Source organism: Macaca mulatta, chromosome 9 (assembly GCF_049350105.2).
Source record: "Macaca mulatta isolate MMU2019108-1 chromosome 9, T2T-MMU8v2.0, whole genome shotgun sequence".
In the NCBI taxonomy this organism is placed as follows: Eukaryota; Metazoa; Chordata; class Mammalia; order Primates; family Cercopithecidae; genus Macaca; species Macaca mulatta.
In genome coordinates, this window is record NC_133414.1 from 144,560,731 (window position 1) to 144,581,876 (window position 21,146).

At 61.7% G+C, this 21,146-nt stretch overlaps 1 protein-coding gene and 1 long non-coding RNA gene across 4 annotated transcripts; one reads left to right on the plus strand and one right to left on the minus strand.

Annotated features, from left to right (window-relative positions):
* Positions 1-3,209: 3,209 nt before the first annotated feature.
* On the minus strand, positions 3,210-12,854 carry LOC114670083 (uncharacterized). Of its 2 annotated transcripts, XR_013398458.1 has the most exons (4): positions 12,141-12,854; positions 10,661-10,803; positions 5,167-10,230; positions 3,210-5,080 (listed from the first exon to the last, which is right to left on the minus strand). XR_013398458.1 is itself a non-coding variant. In XM_077947895.1 (3 exons), the coding sequence occupies exons 1-3, from the start codon at positions 12,331-12,333 to the stop codon at positions 10,132-10,134; spliced, it is 435 nt and encodes a 144-aa protein (XP_077804021.1). In that variant the 3' UTR covers positions 3,210-10,131. The 2 variants fall into 2 exon arrangements, 1 of the variants encoding a protein (XP_077804021.1); XM_077947895.1 differs by having other exon boundaries at positions 3,210-10,230; positions 12,141-12,333.
* Positions 10,797-14,766, plus strand: LOC114670082 (uncharacterized). 2 transcript variants are annotated; one of them, XR_013398459.1, is made up of 3 exons: positions 10,797-11,215; positions 11,902-12,019; positions 12,192-14,695. It is a non-coding gene; the product is annotated as an uncharacterized LOC114670082 (long non-coding RNA). The 2 variants fall into 2 exon arrangements; XR_013398460.1 differs by having other exon boundaries at positions 10,797-12,019; positions 12,192-14,766.
* The last annotated feature ends 6,380 nt before the right edge of the window (positions 14,767-21,146 follow it).

The following is a 21,146-nucleotide window of genomic DNA, read 5'->3' on the forward strand; positions in this document are numbered from 1 at the left end:
GCGACGGGCAGCGTCTGTGGGTCCAGGAGCGACGGGCAGCGTCTGCGGAGCCATCCAGGAGCGACGGGCAGCGTCTGTGGGTCTAGGAGCGACGGGCAGCGTCTGTGGGTCTAGGAGCGACGGGCAGCGTCTGTGGGTCTAGGAGCGACGGGCAGCGTCTGCGGAGCCATCCAGGAGCGACGGGCAGCGTCTGTGGGTCTAGGAGCGACGGGCAGCGTCTGCGGAGCCATCCAGGAGCGACGGGCAGCGTCTGTGGGTCCAGGAGCGACGGGCAGCGCCTGCGGAGCCGTCCAGGAGCGATGGGCAGCGTCTGTGGGTCTAGGAGCGACGGGCAGCGTCTGTGGGTCTAGGAGAGCGATGGGCAGCGTCTGTGGGTCTAGGAGCGATGGGCAGCGTCTGTTGGTCTAGGAGAGCGACGGGCAGCGTCTGTTGGTCTAGGAGAGCGACGGGCAGCGTCTGTGGGTCCAGGAGCGACGGGCAGCGTCTGTGGGTCCAGGAGCGACGGGCAGCGTCTGCGGAGCCATCCAGGAGCGACGGGCAGCGTCTGTGGGTCTAGGAGAGACGGGCAGCGTCTGTGGGTCTAGGAGAGCGACGGGCAGCGTCTGTGGGTCTAGGAGCGACGGGCAGCGTCTGTGGGTCTAGGAGCGATGGGCAGCGTCTGTTGGTCTAGGAGAGCGATGGGCAGCGTCTGTGGGTCCAGGAGCAACGGGCAGCGTCTGTGGGTCCAGGAGCGACGGGCAGCGTCTGCGGAGCCATCCAGGAGCGACGGGCAGCGTCTGTGGGTCTAGGAGAGACGGGCAGCGTCTGTGGGTCTAGGAGCGATGGGCAGCGTCTGTGGGTCTAGGAGAGCGACGGGCAGCGTCTGTGGGTCTAGGAGCGACGGGCAGCGTCTGTGGGTCTAGGAGAGACGGGCAGCGTCTGTGGGTCTAGGAGCGATGGGCAGCGTCTGTGGGTCTAGGAGAGCGACGGGCAGCGTCTGTGGGTCTAGGAGCGACGGGCAGCGTCTGTGGGTCTAGGAGCGATGGGCAGCGTCTGTGGGTCTAGGAGCGACGGGCAGCGTCTGCGGAGCCATCCAGGAGTGACGGGCAGCGTCTGCGGAGCCATCCAGGAGCGACGGGCAGCGTCTGTGGGTCCAGGAGCGACGGGCAGCGTCTGTGGGTCCAGGAGCGACGGGCAGCGTCTGTGGGTCCAGGAGCGACGGGCAGCGTCTGTGGGTCTAGGAGAGCGACGGGCAGCGTCTGTGGGTCTAGGAGCGACGGGCAGCGTCTGTGGGTCTAGGAGAGCGACGGGCAGCGTCTGTGGGTCTAGGAGAGCGACGGGCAGCGTCTGTGGGTCTAGGAGCGACGGGCAGCGTCTGTGGGTCTAGGAGCGACGGGCAGCGTCTGTGGGTCTAGGAGCGACGGGCAGCATCTGTGGGTCTAGGAGCGATGGGCTGCGTCTGCGGAACCATCCTAGGAGGGACGGGCAGCGTCTGTGGGTCTAGGAGCGACGGGCAGCATCTGTGGGTCTAGGAGAGCGATGGGCAGCGTCTGTGGGTCTAGGAGCGATGGGCAGCGTCTGTGGGTCTAGGAGAGCGATGGGCAGCGTCTGTGGGTCTAGGAGCGATGGGCAGCGTCTGTGGGTCTAGGAGCGATGGGCAGCGTCTGTGGGTCTAGGAGAGCGATGGGCAGCGTCTGTGGGTCTAGGAGCGATGGGCAGCATCTGTGGGTCTAGGAGAGCGACGGGCAGCGTCTGTGGGTCTAGGAGAGCGACGGGCAGCGTCTGTGGGTCTAGGAGAGCGACGGGCAGCGTCTGTGGGTCTAGGAGAGCGACGGGCAGCGTCTGTGGGTCTAGGAGAGCGACGGGCAGCGTCTGTGGGTCTAGGAGAGCGACGGGCAGCGTCTGTGGGTCTAGGAGCGACGGGCAGCGTCTGTGGGTCTAGGAGCGACGGGCAGCGTCTGTGGGTCTAGGAGAGCGACGGGCAGCGTCTGTGGGTCTAGGAGAGCGACGGGCAGCGTCTGTGGGTCTAGGAGCGATGGGCAGCGTCTGTGTGTCTAGGAGCGATGGGCAGCGTCTGTGGGTCTAGGAGCGATGGGCAGCCTCTGTGGGTCTAGGAGCGATGGGCAGCGTCTGTGGGTCTAGGAGCGATGGGCAGCGTCTGTGGGTCTAGGAGCGATGGGCAGCGTCTGTGGGTCTAGGAGCGATGGGCAGCGTCTGTGGGTCTAGGAGCGATGGGCAGCGTCTGTGGGTCTAGGAGCGATGGGCAGCGTCTGTGGGTCTAGGAGAGCGATGAGCAGCGTCTGTGGGTCTAGGAGCGATGGGCAGCGTCTGTGGGTCTAGGAGCGATGGGCAGCGTCTGTGGGTCTAGGAGAGCGATGAGCAGCGTCTGTGGGTCTAGGAGCGATGGGCAGGATCTGTGGGTCTAGGGCAGCGTCTGTGGGTCTAGTGGTGAGGTCTCCAGTTCTGAGTCTCCAGGGAGAGGTGCACAGGGAGCCCGGGACCACCGCCCCCGCCCCCCACAGCACACAAACCTGTATCTCCCCCGACCTGCACCGACCCCCTGTGAACCACAGGACTACGTGCGATTATTCTCAGCTCAGAGATTGGCCCAAGACCAGAGCCCAGCTGCACACACCTCAAAACCAACGTCCGAGGCTCCAGGGCACACACCTCAAAACGAATGTCCAAGACTCCAGGGTTGCAGTCACTCTTGGACGAATTCTAAGGTCACCCCAGTCCTCTTAGGGGAGAGGGCACAGGCTGCAGGATCAAGTGACCAGCGTGAGTCCAGTAGGGTAGGGCCAAGGGTCAGAGCCACCACCCCAGCCACCTCAGAACCAGAGCAGCCCTGGGGGTCCCGCTGTGGGCCTCGAGATCCCAGCATGATTCCGGGTAAAGAATTTCCACTGTCAAGAAGTGTAAAAATGATTGTCTGGGGTGCGATGGCCATATTTTCAAAACCAAACTTCAGAAGGGGCGTGGCAGTACTGAATTCACCTGGTCTGGTTTTTCCAGCAGCAGCCTCCCCTCCCCTCCCCTCCCCTCCCCTCCCCTCCCCTCCCCTCCCCTCCCCTCCCTTCCCCTCCCCTCCCCTCCCCTTCCCTTCCCAACACAGAGTCTCATTCTGTTGCACAGGCTGGGCAGCCTCAACCTCCCAGGCTCCAGAGATCCTCCCACCTCAGTCTCCCTAGTAGCTGGGACTACAGGCATGCGCCACCACGCCCAGCTAATTTCTAAATTTATTTTTGTAGAGATGAGGTTTCTCTATGTTGACCAAGCTGGTCTTGAACTCCTGGCCTCAAGTGATCCTCCTGCCTCGGCCTCCCAAAGGTCTGGGATGGCAAGCTCGAGCCATGGCCACCCTTGACCGGGTTTCCCATGGGCCTGGGGTGTGCTTGTCCCCAGCGGCTCCAAAGCGCTTCTCTTCCAACTCCACTCCAGTTCCAACAGCACAGAGACCCAGGCGGGCATCCATCCACGCTGGGGTTGGGCCCATGCGCCAGGCTCCTCTGAGTAGCCTGAGTCCTCAGCCATGGTGACCCCACATGGAAAAGTCTCGAAACTGACATCTCAAAGAGGATGATGTGTGGGTGACCGTGACAGTAGCACAAATCCCAGGTGTACAGGACACTCCGGCTGCCCCGAGGGGCCGAGGACAGGTTAGCATCATCTGGCATTTTTGTCGGTTTTGGTGGCAGGTACGCCCAGCACATAGGGGGGGACGGGCCGCCCACAGCCGGGACTGGATGACCCAGAAGTTCCAGCCAGGATAACTTGGGCTGGCTTCCCGAGTCCCTCCCAGCTGCGGTTCCCTGGCCCCCACTTACTCAGTGGCCAGGTGAGGGAGGAGCCGGCAGTCCTGTGCCAAGGGAGCGTGAGGGGCTTGTGGGGGTGGGAGGCCGGGTTGAAGGCCGTCTTTCGGTGCAGGGAGGGAGGGACCCGATACCACCACCCAGCAGCAGAGGAAAGGCCAGGCCGGGGGTTCGAGGCCAGAGATCTCAGACCCTCAGGAGCCAGCTGCTAGTCTGCATTTCAGGGTGCCAGGAGTCCCTGGAGATGGAGATGGAGCCCTGTGCGTGGAGATAGCGGGACTTCAGGTTGCCAATGTGGCCAGGGTGCTGGTGCTCAGGGTCCCAGCTGCGGGGGTCTCAGGTCTCCCAGCCCTGCTCCCAGGCTGGCCCTCCAGGCCGGCCCCTCTCTGTAGGAGGTCTGAGGAGGGTCCTTATGGAGCACAAGTGGGGCTGGGGAAATGGTGGGACACGTCTCCGCACGGCCCCTGTGCCTCCTTTGCTCCGGAGAGCCTGCTCCTTCACAGAGGGGGTCTGATACAGCCTGAGAGGGGCACTGTGGGGGTCACAGTCATGGGGGGCGGTCCGCAGGGAGTGCATTCTGCCGGCAGCCACAGTCTGAGGGGTACGGTCCATGATGGGCACACTCCTGGGGGAACACAGTCCTGGGTGCAGTTTGGGGCCTGCTCTGCCGCACGCCCTGCGCTGAAGCAGACGGCCCTGGCTGAGACCAGTCCCCATGTCAGGCACATCCACGTTGCATAGAAAGTCCTGTGACCGGGGCCCACAGACCACAGAGGGCGGCTGAGCCAGGCGGCCACCTTGGCCAAGGCCTCCCAGAGACACGACATGCTTTGACGTATGAGTTGGTGCTGGCCCTGGCTTGTGGCCGCCACCGCAGTGCTTCCAGACCATGAGGCCCCTCACATGCCTGTGGCCAGAGTGTCTGCACGGCCCAGGGACAGGAGCGTGTGCCCTCCAGGAGGCTGTTCTGAGGCTGCGTGGCAGGGCATGGTGTCCCCTCCACGGGGGGCGCCCTGTCTGGGCTGCGAGGATGCGGGGTGTCGTGGGTGGAGCCTGGATGGAGCAAGGACCATGCTGTGTCCTCCATGCCGGGAGCTCTGGTTCTGGGAGAGGAGCAAGGCTCAGGCCATGCTGTCACTCGGAGGTGACAACTTCATTTCCATAGCAACCGCAATGCTTGGCAGGTGACGGCGATGCTGGGAGCCAATGGGACATGCGTGGACAAACCACGCAGACACCCACGTGTGCTCAGGTGAGAGCCAGGAGGCCATCGTTTCCTGGGTGTGACCCTGCATGAAGGAAGCTGCCTTGGGGTCTGGGCCATCCAGCCCACCTCCCTGTGGGCTCTCCAGCACTTCCAGACCTTTACACTCACGCCAGCGGGGCAGCCAGTGCGCAGCAGGTGCCACAGAACCTCGACAGCCCATTCAGCACTTCCAGTCAGTGGAGGTGGCTCCTGGGGGTGACTGTGGCCCCGGCAGGAGCCCAGAGCCTCTGTGCAGTGTCGCTGGGCCAGGGCCCTCATCCTCTACCCCTGTGGACGGCCTGGTCTAGCTCAAGCCCACTTCACCTGTGGCCTGGCTGGGTTGCTGAGTCTCTGCAGCCCCTTGGAGGTCCCTGGAGGGGGTCAGCATCCCTGCCAAACGCTGCCCTCAGAGTGTGGACAGTGACGCTGGGGTTCTCTGCAGGATCTCAGTGCAGGCAGGTGTGCCAACCCTCTGCCCACACCGGATGTTAGAGGCTGACGTTGGGTGTAAAAGCCAAGGTGATTGATTGAAGGGGAAACTGAGGCAGGGTGGCTCGCCTCAGGTGCCGCCTGAATTCCCCAGCCAGCCCCATGTTCCCAGCCAGCCTCCCTTTTGGAATGTACTTCCCTGCAGCAGCCTGAGGCAGGACCACCCCAGCCCCCGACCCACCTCAGCATCCGGGAGGCAGCCTCTTCAGAGCCCGGAGCACCGTGGGTTTGGGCCTCAACACCTGCCTCTTGCCAGCCTCAGGCTCTTTTTCACATCCTCAGAAAGCTCTCACCCCAGCGGTCGGCAAGCGGGTAGCAGGTGCCCGGGCAGGGAGGGCAGGGGAGGAACAGCTTCACAGGCAGCCACCAAGCGCAGGAGGTACCAATACCCACCCCCGGAGGGGCCTGGAGGGTCCCAGGAAGCCACCACTCCACCGAGGGACCTGCCTGTGCCACATCGCCAGGCAGCACCTTCAGGACCCCTCCCTCCCGCCTCCACCCGTGAGTGGATGTGAGACGGATCCCACGGGGCCCGGCCAACCTCGGCCTTCGCCTCCTCATGGTGGGGGGCTGCAGGCTCTGCCCTGACTGGCTGGGGTGGAGGAATGCGCCTGGGCATCCCCAAAGGGAGGGGCATGGGTACACAGAGGTCTCGGGGCCCCTCCTCTCCTCACCATCTGGCCCTGTCTGTGGCTCCTGTCTGCCAAGGAGGCTGTGCTCATGGCAGGAGCACAGAAGGCTGGGTGCCAGCGGAGGCCCCGCGATGCGGGGGGAATGTGGACCCTGGTGATGGTCCCCGCTGGCATGGAGCCTGCGAGGCTGAGCCTTGTGTGGATGACAGGCACCTGCCGAGGGGGTCTAGTAGAGGCCATCCCACCCTGATTCCAGAGCCTCAGCCCAGGGTGTGCCCGGGACCCAGCATGATCAGGGGCTTGGAAACCTCCTTGACACCACGGAGCGCCTGAGCAGTGCTGTCCACCCGAACGGTTTGATTGGCAGCTCTGGGCAACAGCATTCCCGAGGGAGCATCATCAATGCCAAGTCCGTCTCTCAGAAAAGATCAAGGTGGCACTTTTCCTGGGACTCCCATCCTCAGATATCAAGGGCCCCCAAAACAGGGAGTCCCCAGAGCTGGCAGGTGGAAGTGGCTCCTGGGAGCAGCTGGAGGCCGCCCTGAGCAGTGTGGCCAGAACGCTGCCTGCCCCCGCACTCCCCAGCTCCTGTGAGCCACAGCGCAGCCCCCTCCGCCCAGCCTGCAGCGCCCAGCCTGCCGCCATGCCCACCTCCACCAGCAGAGGGCACCCCGCCCACACAAGCAAGTGCCCAACCCCCCTGCGCCCTGTACCCTGTGCCCCGAGCCCCGCGCCCTGAGCCCCACGCCCATGGGAGTCTGTCCCTCCGCACCCACTCCCACTCCCCTGGAAACCGCCCTGGAGCCAACAGCACCAAACGCTTCTCCAAAAAGACCCTCTGACCCAAAGCCACTGGCACTTTTACACAGGACGTGGGGTTCACAGGCTAAACACCTGCCTGGGCCGTCAGCCTGCGGCACGGCCTCCAGGTGGTTTCCATCGCTGGGCTTCACTCCCCATCGTGGAATGCGCGGGCCCCTGCCAGGTTTCCTGCCTCCAAGGTGCGGTGCTGTGATGGCTGCCGTCCCTGCGTCCTGTGTACGCGCCGGCATCATCATCATCCGTGTCGTCATCAACCCTCCCGGAGTCTGGACCCTGAGCTGAGCACCAGGGCGGGGCAGCCCCTTTCCACACAGTCCGGGGGGCCCTCCCGGTTCCTGGAAGAGCCTGGGCTGTGAGCTTTTAAATTGGGCAGGATGTGACTGCAAGGTGTGCTGCAGTGGGAGAGGACACAGGGGTCCCCCCATTGATCTCAGCCCCCAGCGTGACTCGGCACACCACTGCAGTCCAGCCGTGCTCCTGCCGCAGGCCCTGGCAACCCTCCCGCCAGGTGAGGCCTGGCCCTGCAGCCTCCGAGACCTCCCAGGCTGTCTGCTGGCTCCAACTGGGGCCAGGAGGCTGGGTAGAGGCCCCTGTAGACCAGAACCTCAGCAGGTGGCTCTGCCACACTCAGGCTTGGGACCCACACACAATTCTGTCTACAGAACAACTCAGACCCACCGCAGGTGCGTGGTGACGGTGGGAGCCGTGTTGCCTGTGGTCTCGAAGTGCACAGGCCACGTGCTCCTTTCTCTGCTGGCCTCAGGCCTCGGAAAGGCGGTGGAGGCGTCACCTGTGGCTGCTCTAACTGATGACCACAAACTGAGCAGCTTGAAAAGTCCACATGTGGGCCCACAGTTTGGAGGTCAAAGTCTGACTCAGGTCTCACCGGGCTGAAACCAGGGTGTGGGCAGAGCTGTGCGTTCTTTAGGGACTCAGAGAGAATTCGTTTTCTTGCCTTTCAGCTTCTAGAGGCCACAGCGTTCCCGGCTCCTGGCCCCTCCTGCCTGGTGAAGCCAGCAGCAGCCACCATCTGAGCTTCCACCCTTGTGTCTCCCTGGACTCTCGTCTTCTGCCTCCCCGCTCTCCTTTTCAGGACCCCTGTAACTCGGGGGACCCACCCGGATGATCCAGACAATGTCCCCATGTTAGGTTCCCTCTGCCATGCAAAGTAACATATTTGCAGGTCTCAGGGTTTAGGGCATGGACGTCTTGGGGTGCATCTCGGGCATGCCCACCACGTGGGGGTCTGTTCCCAGGGTGGCGTTGCGCTCACACAGTCTCCGAAAGCATCCCTGTGCCTGCCGCCTCCCAAGCCTCATACCCCGAGTTGAGCTTTGCGGTGGGCTCCAACGGTGCCCGTCCAGCTCAGGGTGACCTGTGGGTGACCAGCACAGGGTGGGGGCTGCAGCTGAAAAGTGGGGCCAGACGCTGAGAGCACAGACCTGGGATTAAACCAGCTGGCCAGGTGAGGGGCCGCCGGCCCATGCTCCATGCAGCTGCCCAACCGCTTCTCTGCTGCTTCTCCTCTGCAACCACAAAGGCCCTGCTCCCTTCCACGGGGCCCCTCCCCTCTGCAGCCTGGCATTGCCGAGGGGAGTGCTGAGTTCAGGCGGTAAGGACAATGAGCCATGTTGCAGGTGGCCCTGGATCGGTGGTTTTGGCTCCATGTAGGTTCAAACTTCTCCAACAGCTGCTCCTTGAGCAACAGTGAAGAATAACCACTGTTTTGTGGTTATTCAGGTTTTCCCAATTGTGGAACTAGTCTAGGATGGACTTTGGGTCTGCTCAGCAGCCCTGGAGGGGGGCAGCATCTGTGCGGACCTGCTGTGGGACCCCCTGGGGGAGAGGGTCTGTCTGGGCTCGGCCAGCACAGAGGTGGACAGAGCAGCTGGGTTCTCACTGCCCTTGCTTCTGTCTCCCAGGGGCTCTGTCCACACCGGGCCTGGATGGAGGTGGCCACAGACTGTCTGGGCTTCCTCTGCTTTCCCCAGGCCAGGGAGGGGCCCTCCTGGGATGGAGGGGACGCTCCAGGCTGTGCCCGACCTGCAGTCCCATTAGGTCCTAGCAGGACCTCTCCATGCCCTTGGAGCCTGGGGTTCTCCCCAGAGTGGTCCCAGGCGGGAGGAACGGTGGCTGCCAGAGCCTCAGCCACACCAGCCTGGCCCTGCCTGCTCCAAGGCCGCTCAGAGCCCCTGTGCCTCCCCTGGACTCCAGAGGAAGGAAGGACAGGCTGGCGCTCACCTTGGAGGTCACAGCAACACCAGGGTCCTGCACCCCAGGCCTGGCCTGCTCTCAGCTCTCTCCCTCCACTGTCAAGTTCCCTCCTCTGCCCTCCACCCTCCTCCCTCCTCCTTCATCCTCCTCCTCCCTCCTCCTCCCCTCCTTCTCTCCCTCTGCAGCTAACAGTGCTTTCTGTCTCATCTCCTCTCAGGAGCCCTCCTGTCTCCTCCTCCTGGCAGCCCCTCCTGCCCTTCCTTGTTGCCGCCAGCCCCTCCCTCTTGCTTCCGTGGCACTCTCTGGCCTGTGCACACCTCCCTGGGGACGTGGCTGGCTCTGCTCTGTGTCCAGTGCTACTCCCCTGTGGCCATGTGGCCACGGCTCTGGAACAAAAGAGGAAGAGCCATAGGTGTCCCACACCTGGGTGGGGCCTGACTGGCCACTGCGCCCCACACCAGGTATGGTAGCTGAGCACTCAGCATGGCCCAGGGAGACGAGAGCCTGCGGGACGTGCAGAGGCCGTTCAAGCAAGGCTGTCTGAGGGCTGGCGGTCAGGGCGGCATGGGCTGGGTCACCAGGCTGGGGAACTCTCAGCTTGCGACCTCTTTGAGGTGCCGTATTTTGCTGCAGCAGGAGCCTGTGTGTGATGCAGCCTCCCCAGTGGGGTGAGGTCCAGGGAGTCCCAGAGCGGCAGGTGCGAGCCACTCCTGTGAGGCGTCTCCTGGTTCCCTGGGCGAGGTCCGAGGCTGAGGGTCCAGCCTGCCCTTTGCCACCTGCCCTGGCTGGTTTCAAGCAGGTGTGGGCTCAGCTGTTCCGCCACTGGTGGCTGTCCTAGCAGGGTCCAGCCTGCGGCCCTGCAGCCGGCACCCGATCCAGCTCCCCCAAGCTTTCCTCACCCTGCCGGGCCCCTCCTTGGGGCTCGGGTGAAATCAGGTCACTGGGCTCTTCCTCCGGGGAAGCAGAGCAGCCTCTGGAACCGGGACGGGCAGTGGCGCTCCCTGGGGAGCCGAGAATGAGATTCTTCAGGTCGATTCTAAATTAGACAGAAGGTGTTTGGACTCCACGGGCCCCGGAACCACGGGAGCCACCAACCCAGGGGTCCCAGCAGGAAGGTGGTTGGACTCCACGGGCCCCGGAACCACGGGAGCCACCATTCCAGGGTCCCAGCAGGATGGGGCCTGCAGTTTCTTCTTGGAAGGCCCAGCTGCTGGGGTGTGTGGGCCCTAAATAAGGAAATAATGGTGCGGGGGTTTGGGGGACAGAATTGAGGAGGGGGTGGTGGGGGGCTTCAGCTCAGGGAGGGACGGCGAGGGAACAGGAAGGCCAGGCTCAGGGAGGGAAAGGGAGGCGCTGGCACCCAACCCCTGACAAAGTAGGGAGACCCACAGGGACAGGCCAGGCCCTGCAGGCCTGAGGGGCCCCATCCCACAGGAGGCCCAGCCTCAGCCCATGCCTCATTTTACCTGGGAGAGCTCTGGGTCTCCAGACCACAAAGACACTTGACTGTGAGCAGGACTCTGGGCTCCCACCCTCCAGTGATGAGCACCCAGAGTGGCCGCTGTAGCCCGGGACGTGGCGGTCAGGGCAGCCGGGAGGCGCCTGCTGCCTGCGGAGGAAAGGGGGAGTCCTCAGTGGGCCCCGCGCTCTTCCTGTTCCAGTGGCCGCCGGAGCTGGTGGGCAAAACCCAGAGCTCCATCTGGAGGCCCAGGCAGGGAAAGCAGGTGCGCCTCTGACTCGCCACAGGGACAGCGGCTCAGGAAGTCACCTGCTGCTGGTGGGCACGGATCGCTGTGTGGAGCCCATAGTCGCTCGGCTTCCCAGCCCTTTAGACCGAGCCCTGGCAGAGCACAGCTCATGCACACCGTGGCGCTGGAATGCCAGGTCCACACTGCAGAGCCTGGGTGCCCCTCCCCTGGGGCGCCTGATCTCTCCCTCCCCTTCCCTCTTTCTCCCTCTTTAGTCATCAGCAGCTGCACAGATGTCTGGGAGAGGGGCCCTGGAGTGGAGCCTCGGGCTGGGTGAGAGCATCAGGCTGGTCCGAGGCTGCCCGGCGTGGCCAGTGGGGATCGGGTCAATTCCATGAGGCTCCACATCTTTTTCTGGAGAGTGGGGTGGTTCCCACCCCCTGAGCAGGCCCCAGGGGCAGTAGCCTGCGCTGCTCTGCCGGTGGCCACCTGAGGCTGGGGTGCGGGCCATGGCCAGACTCTGGCCCGGGGCCCCAGGCAGCGCTGGACAGGGTGGAAAGCCAGGCCGCCAGAGCAGCCCAGGGTGGCCTGTTGCATCACTGCCACCCTGAGCCTCTTCTCCAACGTTGCCTGGCGGTGGGGGGCCGGGCCCCAGGGCCAGAGTCCCCAAATCCTGACAGTGCCCTTGGCCAGTGACTTCTGGGGCTCTGCTCTGACCAATATAGGATTTTCTAGAGGGTTCTGAGCATATTCAGGTGGGAACAGACTACCCTGTGCCAGCCACTGACCCCACATGTGGGCTTGTCAGCGGGAGCACAAGAGCTTTCCTGGTCTGGGTGCTCCACAGCCCTGGCCCAGCACAGTGCGTGTGCTGCCATTTTTATGAGCAGGCAGGTCCTGGAGGGTTTTGGCCACAGGAGGGGGTGACCAGGACGCCTCTGCACCTCGAGAAGCACGTCCAGCCCCATAGGCCCAGCCCCATGGGGCTTCTGTGGACCAGGAGCCCATTCCCCTTGCAGGGAAGCGGTCCTGAGGGGATGGACTGGACCTGCCCAGACCCCACGGTGATCATGGGAAAGACCTGTCCCAGGAGTGCGTGGCCCGGCGATGAGGCCCTGACAATGCCCAGGGCAGGAGGTGGGTGGACCTGGGCCGCCCACCCCAGGCTGAGAGGCCCTGACAGACAGCGCCCAGCACCCGGCGCCCAGGGCAGGAGGTGGGTGGGGCTGGGCCGCCCACCCCAGGCTGAGCTACTCACAGGCTCCCTGGAGCTGCGTCACCCGGGGCTTTGATGGTGCCCATGCCGCAGATGGGGAGAGTGAGGAGGAGCCATTCGCCGAAGTTGACGGACGTGCGTGGCAGCGCTGTTCAAACCTGGGCGGTCTGGAACCCTGATGCACCCGCAAAGCTCCAGGGCCTGGCGGCTGGAGATGCCCCAGCCTTGAATGCATCCATCGCCGAGCTGGGGGCAGCGACCCCCCTCACTGGCTACCCACATGCCCCCAGGGACAGCCTCCCTGACACAGCGGCATGCCTCCTGGCAGGCCCACGGGGGACCTGGGGCCAGGGCTGCTCAGCCTGCCCACGTTCCTTGGAAAGGCTGTCACTGGCTTGGCCAGATCCTCATGTTCTCTGCCGGAGTGAAAACCAGCTCGTTCTGTCCAAGCCTGGAACCGGCCCAGGCTTCCAGGAGGAGGCCACACCTGCCTGCCCTTGGCCAAGGGGAGCCAACAGACCTTCCTGGTTCCAGGGAACCCCATGCTGTCTGCTTTGCCCGGAGGCCCTGCTCCCTCCCTTAGAGCAGGCTCACAGCCGCCTGGGTGTGGAAGGGGTGGCCGGGCCTCCCTTGGACAACGCTGGCTGGTTCTCTTCTCTGGCTGAGAGTCAGAGCCCGTGCCTGCCCCAACCCAGAAGCTTCCAGGATGCTCTGCCTGAGCCAGGCCCTGGCCAGGGCCAGCGAAGGCCCCACCCTCCCGGCCAGGCAGGGCAGGGAGCTGAGCCCAGGATGTGGATCATGCAGGCTTGGATTAGCCGAGGGCTGGCCGTGGCTCAGGGCCCTCATTGGCCTCTCAGAGCCTGTTTCTTTCCTTGTGAGGTGGTGACAGCAGCCCTGATGTCACAGGATGGAGCAGGATCACATGAACAGCAAGTCCTGGCTCACAGCAGGCACACGCAGGGGTCAGGACGTTGGCCCGCACTCTTCCCTGGGGGATGGTTGCTCAGGACCCAAGGCTGGCCTCCCTGCTGGCACCAGAACCCAGGGCCCCCTGGGCACAGGCCAGGGAAGGCTGAAAGGAGGGGTAGCCTAGCACAATCCAGCATGGAGAGCCTCAGTGCCTGCCCCCAGCAGGGTCCCCAGCCCTTACTCCCACACCTTTGCTGGGCGGCAGGTCCCCCCACAGGGGTTCAAAGGCTGATGGCCTTCCCTGAGGGTGCAAGGCTGGTTTTTGCAGAGTCCAGGTTGAGTGCTGGTGGCTTTGGGCAGTGGCTGGGGGCCCTGCAGATGCTCTGTGGACACAGCCGAATGGGCAGCACAGAGCCAGACCCTGCCCTGCCCTGCCTCGCCCCATCCCACCTTGCCCTGCCATCCTCAGGGTAGGGTCCCGCAGGCCACAGCCTCCTTGCCTATAGTCACCAGGCAAGGACTGCTCCCCAACAATTCTATTCTCGCTAGTGCCCCCCCCACTCCCCGTGCTTACACGGCTGCAACTTCCCCCATCCTTCCAGCCCCAGCCTGCCCCAGGACACACTCCCTTAGGAAGGTGTTTGCTAATGAATGGCTCGTTGGCCCTCACGGCCCCTCAGGTGCGTGTCCCACAGCCCCTCTGGAGACTCACAGCCCGGCCTCTGTGCCTGGCTCAGAGCCAGAAGAACTCTGCAGCCTCCATCAGTCACACCGAGCCCAGCCCGGGGAAGGCCCCAGAAGCAGGGATGTGCAGCCTCGCAGACCCCCCTGGCCCTCCGCTCGGGGCTCCCTAGACTGCGTGCTCAGAGCCGGAGGAGGCGGCCCAGGCTGTAGCCCCTGCTCAGGAGGCCGTGGAGAACTGGCTGGAGTCCCCACCACGCCCTGAGTGAGGGAGCAGCAGGAGCGAGGCGGTTCTGTCTCCATGATATCAGGAGGGGTCCGGCCGTGCTCCCAGTGAGGGCCCGGGGGGCGGAGCAGGAAGACACAAGTGACCACAACGCCAGGTGTGGCACTGAGCACCGCGTGCAGGCCTGCCCGGTGACCCTCACAAGCCCAGCACAAGGTCAGGGCTGCACTCCCATTTTACAGATGGGGAAGCCCAGGCACCCGGACCTTGCAGGGAGCATGTGGGGACTGGGGCCTTGTACAGGGCAGGGGTCATGTGTGGTCCCGTCCAGGTCACCTTACAGGTGAGATGCCCGGGCCCGCAGGTTGAGGCCGGCCAGCACCTTCCCCACAGACCCCCTTGGTGGCTCTGAGTGAGGGCTGGCCAGGGACAGGGCCTGCGGGGCACCACTGGGACCCAGCTGGAGGGTGTTCAGGAGCCATGAGGACTGCAGTCAGGCTGGCCCTGGGACGCCAGAGGGGATGCAGCCCTCACCAGGCCCCTCCTGTGGCCACAGCACAGCCCAGACCTGCCCGCCCCAGACAGGCTTCCAAGGCCTGGTTCAGGCCAGGGTACTGGGCCGAGGTTGTGCCCACACTGCCACCCCTCTGCTCTGGGTGCCCAACTCAAACCCGCCCGGCCCTGCCTGCAGTCTTCCAGCTGAGACCCTCTGAGGCCCCTGGCGCTGAGGGATTAGGGTGCCCCCGTGTGTGGTTTGAAATAAAAACAGCACTAAGCCGTCGAATGGGTGAAAGGTCAGAGTTCTGTTCTTTCCCACAGAGACGGCCTGGATGCCTTTTTTGAAATAACAAATATCAAATCCTTTCTAAAAAAGTCACACATGGCCCCGCCTGGTTGATGCCCAAGGATGTGCCCGGCTCACCCCGGCACCCTGCGGGCCCTCCCACCGCCGCCTGGCCTGAGCCTGCTGTCCTCGGCCCCCAGGAAGGAGCTCCGTTCTGCTCAGAGGGCTCCGGACCAGCCGGGCTCCATCACACCCTCCACTCCGCCTCCTCCCAAGGCAGGCTCTGCCCCTGGACTGTAGAGAAGGCCCCAGAAAGACCCACCCCCAGGACTGGAGACCCAGGAGAGGGATCCTACCCTGTGTCAGGCCTAGACCAGGGGTCCACCCTGTGTGCCCGGGGAACAAGAAAGCCAGTGGGGCCAGCGCCTTGGTGCAGGTTCAACGGGAAACGGGTCCTTTCCCGACGGGGAGGGAAGAGGTGCCAGGCAGATGGAAGTCTCGGTTTCCCCACAGGAGCCATCGGCCGGGGGCTGGAGGTCCTGCTTCCTTCCCCACCCCAGCTGGCGCTGGAGCTGGATGGCAGGCCCACCACAAGCCCTGAGAAGCTGGGCGGCTGGGCCAGCCCAGAACTGCCCTGAGCTGCCCTTCCTGTTGCACTTGGGTGCTGGACAGGAAGACCCCTGTCCTCCAGCCCCCTCCGTGCTCTCAGCTGGCCAGGGCCATGTGTCACCAGCTGAGCTGGGGAGCCCTCCAGGTAGGGACAGGGCAGGGCCCACGCAGGTAACACCTGGGTGACAGTTTGAAAAAGGAGGCCTCAGGTAACCAGCTGTGGACCGTGGCTGTGCCCAACACTCAGCCGTTTGCCGGCTGACCAGGCAGGGGCATGAGCTGAGCAGGGGAGGATGGGCCCGTGTGATGCTCTATGGGGGGAGGGACCCTCGGCAGAGGACATTTGACTCAAGGAGGGGGCGCCTGGCCCAGGCTCGGTTCACCACCCAGCCTGTGTCCAGTGTCCAGCCAAAGCCAGCCTCTGCTCGGGCCGAGGCTGCCCTCCCAGGTGTGGGGAAGCCTTGGCCCCATCTGCAGTCCAGTCTCCCCAGGCTGCTCTCATCGCAGTGCCCCAGATTTTGCTTCTGGAAATACACTGGCAATTAAATCAAAAAGCCCTTAGAGCCGCCCAGGGAGGAAAGGTGAGCACTTATGCAACAGCTCATTACTGCGGCTCCCGAGGGCCCAGGAAGATGCCCGCCCGCCAAACCCACCTGTCCAGGACTCTGCTGAGGAGCAGGAGGAGGGCAGTACGCCAGCCACCTCTGACCTGCAGCCCCTCACGTCCTCGCAAGGGAGGATATCCCCTCCAGGGCCAGCCACGGTTCAACGCAGGTGCACGGGCACAAGGGCACAAGGTCACAAGGTGCTGGGCGGGGCTCGGGGGACGCCTGTCTCAGGCTCAAGGCTAAGGAGGGGAGGAGCGCTGCTGAGCACAGAGCTGTGCGGCCCCAAGGCTGGCTCCAAGCAGGGAGGGCAAGGGAACAGCTCCTGGGAGGCTCCAGGGCCGTGGGGGTGTTGGGGAGGTGAGGGACAGGGTATGCCCCGGGGGTGGTCAGAGGCCTGCTGGGCTGGCGCTGATAGGACTCAAGTCCACTTCCACACCCTCAGATAAGGGGAGACTGAGGGTCTTCATGCCCATTCATCCCCCTCAACACTGAAATGAAAGGAGGAAAGGAAAGAGGGAGAGAGAGAGGGAGGGAGAGAAGGACCAAGGGAGAGAGGGAAGAAGGGAGGGTGGAGGGAGGGAGGGAGGAGGGAGAAGGAGAGGGAGGCGGAGGGGAGGGAGAGTGGGTGGAGGAGAAGAAGATGGAAAGGGAGGGGAGGGAGGCGATGGGGAGGAGATGGGAGGCGGGGGAGGGGAGCGGGAAGATGGGATTGGAGAGGAGATGGAAGGCAGGAGGAGGGAGGGGAAGGGAGGGGAGGGGTCTAGTGGCACCTAGAGAGTGTAAGCAGTGCTGGCTGTTCTGAAGGGGCTGCAGCAGCTCCCCGAGTCTTTTCTGGGGCCTCTTGGGCCTGTTGACCCTCACACGGTCCTTGTCCCTGGACAATGGTGGGGGTGTTGGGGGTTGGGGGTCTGTCTGCCACTCACCAGGGCCTCAGGAGGCTCTGGCAGCACTGGCCCCTTGCCCTGGGCCATGGGACACTGCTGGGCTGATGTTCGCAGCCCCGTGGCCACGGCTGTTGCAGCCCCTGCCCCCTGCCCAGGGGTCAGCAGGTCCCAAGAGCCGCAGAGTCCCCTCCACCGTCTGCCTCAGTCCAAGCTCTGGCCCTTCCTTCACGAAGAAGAAAACTCAGTGGGCTCTCTTGATGCTTGTTCTCCCTGAAAATAATAATAGTAATAACAATAATAAAAATAGCTCCTGACTTATTTAATAATAAAATTGTAGAACATTTATGAAATAGAAGAAAACCACAGTCTTCAAAACCCCAAACTCAGAATGGGAAGGCCGGTGGCAGCATCTGCTTGGCGCTTCCAGCCCGTCCCTGGCACGCTGACCCTGCTTGGGACTCTCCTTGCCAGATCGAGCCTGCCCTGGGGCACCAGGGGACAATAAACCCGTGAAAGGTAGGATCGGTGACCAGCGCTGCCCAGCGAGGATGAACCAGGGCTCAGCCAGGAGGGCCAGAGCAGCGGCAGGTGTCCAGCCATGGGGTGGGGCTGGCTCAGAGAGGCCTGTCCCAGGAAGGGAATCAGGGTAATCCCTGACTGCAAGGCCTCAGGCAAGCGCAGGTGGGAAACCTCTGCAGATCCCAGAGGCCAAGCCAGGGGGCAGTTTGGAGCAGGCAGGGGGCTGGAGGGGAAGAGCAGGGGCTTGGTAAGGCGACCTTGGCTTTCACCAGCCTGGAGACCAGCCTGCAGAGTGGGGCGAGCTTTGCTTTCTGGATTCTGACTTTCAGCGGCGGGCCCTGTGTTCTGGTGGGCTGCCAAGCCCCAGTGAGTTTGTCTCCAGGGGAAACTGCCTATTTGTTTAGGAAAATATGTTAATGGCCTTTTGGGTACTGGAAGGAAAATCTCAGGGCACTGTCTGAAATCAACAGAGTCAAAGTGGCTCACAGCACAGGAGGGGCGTCCCACTGGGGCAAGGGGCCGCCTCAAAGGCGGAACTGTCAGGGGCCCTCAGATTGGACCCAAGGGGCAGGGGAGAGGGAATTTGATACAGGATAAATTGTACCTAGTTTTAATTTAATTTATCTGATGACTAGAGATGTTAAGCATTTCTACTTTGGACATTTGATTTGTTTCATTTAAATCGTCTTATGCTGGTCTTTCTCCATTTTTTACTGGGATATTTGTGGGTTTTTTTTTTATTATTACTAGTTTTGTAGTTCTTCATCTGTGGCAAATACTTTTTCCTGTTTGTCACTTGACTTTTAATTTATTTAAGGTATTTTTATAAATAAAAATGTTAAAATTCTATGCACTCAAATTTGTCCATATTTTCCCTTGATGAAGACTCTTTGGTTTATGCTTAGAAAGTTCTTATCAAATTCAAAATTGGTGCAATACTTATAGATGTATGCGTTCTTATTTATAGAATGATTTGCTTTTTTATTTATTCTCTAGCCCATCTGGAATTGATGTATGTGAACACTTGTCTAGGAATATAACTTTATTTTTTCCCCAAATAATGAACCCGCCTTCCTAGGACACTTGTGGTGTTTCATCCTGTGGCCGCCTGGGCCCTTGTGGTTTTGTGCTTTGAGTGGTGCCTAATGAAAGGGCCCCTGGAAGTGTGTGCAGAGCTTAAAGGAAACTCGGAAGACTGAGCCACTTCTCGGGACCGGGGGCGTAGAGCTGGCACCCTCCTATCAGGAACCCTGGGAGGCAAGCTGTGGCCAAGAGACCCCCAGTGGGCAGCAGCCTTGGGTAAGAGATGGGCCCACCCAGAGCAGTCTGGTGGGGGATCAGGAAAGAGAAGGCCTGACCTTGGTATCCTCCCATCTCCATCTCCTACCAGTTCCTCCCTTTGCCAAACCCAATCAGAAGGCAAAGGGCACAGGAGTCCCCAAGATGGAATGAAAAACTCATGGAGAGTTCCACTTCCACATGCGAGGTGGCAGCCCATGGCAGGCCAGTGATTCTGCAACCATGACTAGAAAAAGCCAGGGCACGTGTGAGAGTCCTGCCTCTAAGGGCATCAGAGAGCTGCAGAGACAACTAGGCAAGGGACAAGCGCCCCCAGGCTGAGCCGAGTGTTCCCCAGCCGCCCGCTGGCTGAGCCGAGTGTTCCCCGGCCGCCCGCTGGCTGGGCCGAGTGTTCCCCGGCCGCCCACTGGCTGGACACTCGTTTGGCCCAGACAAGAGGCCACTTCTGGACAAAGAGAAATGGCAAAACTTTTGGTGCTTGCCACAGAGCTAACGGCCAGATTGGAAACTCGAGGGGCTCAAGCAAACCACTGGTTCTTCTGAGGGGCATGTGCTGAGTCTGTGGTCACGGGGGAGGCTGGGAGGTGGGAGCTTAGCTAAGTCCTAAGGCACAGTGGACTCTCTGGCCCTCCCGTCCCTGGGGACAGAGTTCCTCAAGCACATCCTCTCCACCTCTGTCGAATCATCCATCTGATTACAAAGCCGGGAGACACAGAAGGCTGGAGAGTTCAGCTGGAACCTCCAAAAGGCAGAGCCAGGCCTTGTGCAGACCTTAGGGAAACTGAGGCCTGCCAGGCAGGCAAGGCCATACCCAAGTGTGGGTAGACCGAGTCTCATTCAAATTGCAAGCTGCCCCTCCCAGCACAACCCCTGGCTGGAGGGACATGGTGAGGCTGTGCCCTCTCCGCCCTAATGAGGAAAAGAGGCCCTTGCTGGTGCAGGAGTCTCACTGGCTCTTTTATACACAATGTTAGGCATATAATCAACAATCTTCAGACATGGAAAGAGGCAAGAAAATATGGCCAATAACTAAGAGGAAAAAATAGACAATAGAAGTAGACCCTGCAGTGACCCAGACGTTACAGTTTGCAGACAAGGACTTTAAATTAACTACAGTGAATACATTTGTATTAGTTCATTTTCACACTGCTATAAAAAACTACCAGAGAGGCCAGGCACGGTGGTTCACTCCTGTAATCCCAGCACTTTGGGAGGCTGAGGTGGGTGGATCACTTGAGGCCAGGAGTTCGAGACAAGCCTGGCCAACATGGTGAAACCCCGTCTCTACTAAAAATACAAAAATTAGCCAAATGTGGTAGTCCATGCCTGTAGGCCCAGCTACTCCAGAGGCTGAGGCAAGAGAATCGCTTGAACCCAGGAGGTGGAGGTTCCAGTGAGCTGATATCGCACCACTGCACACCAGCCTGGGCAACAGAGTGAGACTGTTTTAATTAAAGAAAAAAAAGGAACTACCTGACCTCGTGACCCACCCGCCTCGGCCTCCCAAAGTGCTGGGATTACAGGTGTGAGCCACTGCGCCCGACCAATTTAAATCATTAAGAAATCAAATGGGCTGGGCGCGGTGGCTCAAGCCTGTAATCCCAGCACTTTGGGAGGCCGAGACAGGCGGATCACGAGGTCAGGAGATTGAGACCATCCTGGCTAACCCGGTGAAACCCCGTCTCTACTAAAAAATACAAAAAACTAGCCGGGCGAGGCGGCGGCGCCTGTAGTCCCAGCTACTCGGGAGGCTGAGGCAGGAGAATGGCGTAAACCTGGGAGGCGGAGCTTGCAGTGAGCTGAGATCCGGCCACTGCACTCCAGCCTGGGCGACAGAGCCAGACTCCGTCTCAAAAAAAAATAAAGAAAGAAAGAAATCAAATGGACATGCCATAACTATGATATTCAATATCTGAAATTAGCAGCTCCATCGATGGCTTTAACAGCAGTTGGACACAGCTGAACACCAGATTGGTGAGCCGGAAAATGGATTAATAGAAAACATTCAAACTACAGCGCAGAGATTGTAAAAACAGATAAGAAGAAAACCAGAGAAAGCTGTGAGGGCGTGTGGAGCACGCTCCGAAGTTCCAATGCACTCATCACTAGGGTCCTGGAAGGAGAGGAGAGGGCAAATGGGGCAGAAGCAATGTGCAAGAGGTCATGGCCTAGAACTCAAGAATGAACTCACGAATTCAAAAAGCTCTGCAAGCCACAAGAGGAAAATCAAGCTAATGAAAAACAAGGTGGCCGGGCACAGCGGCTCACGCCTGCAATCCCAGCACTTTGGGAGGCCGAGGTGGGAGGGTTGTTTGAGCCTAGGAGTTTGAGACCAGCCTGGGCAACACAGATAAATCCCATCTCGACAAAAAAATACAAAAATTAGCCGGGCATGGTAGCACGTGCCTGTCGTCCCAGCTACACAGGAGGCTGAGGTGGGAGGATTGCCTGAACCCAGGAGGTGGAGGCTGCAGTGAGCTGTGTTCATGCCACTGCACTCCAGCCTAAGCAACAGAGGAGACCCTGTCT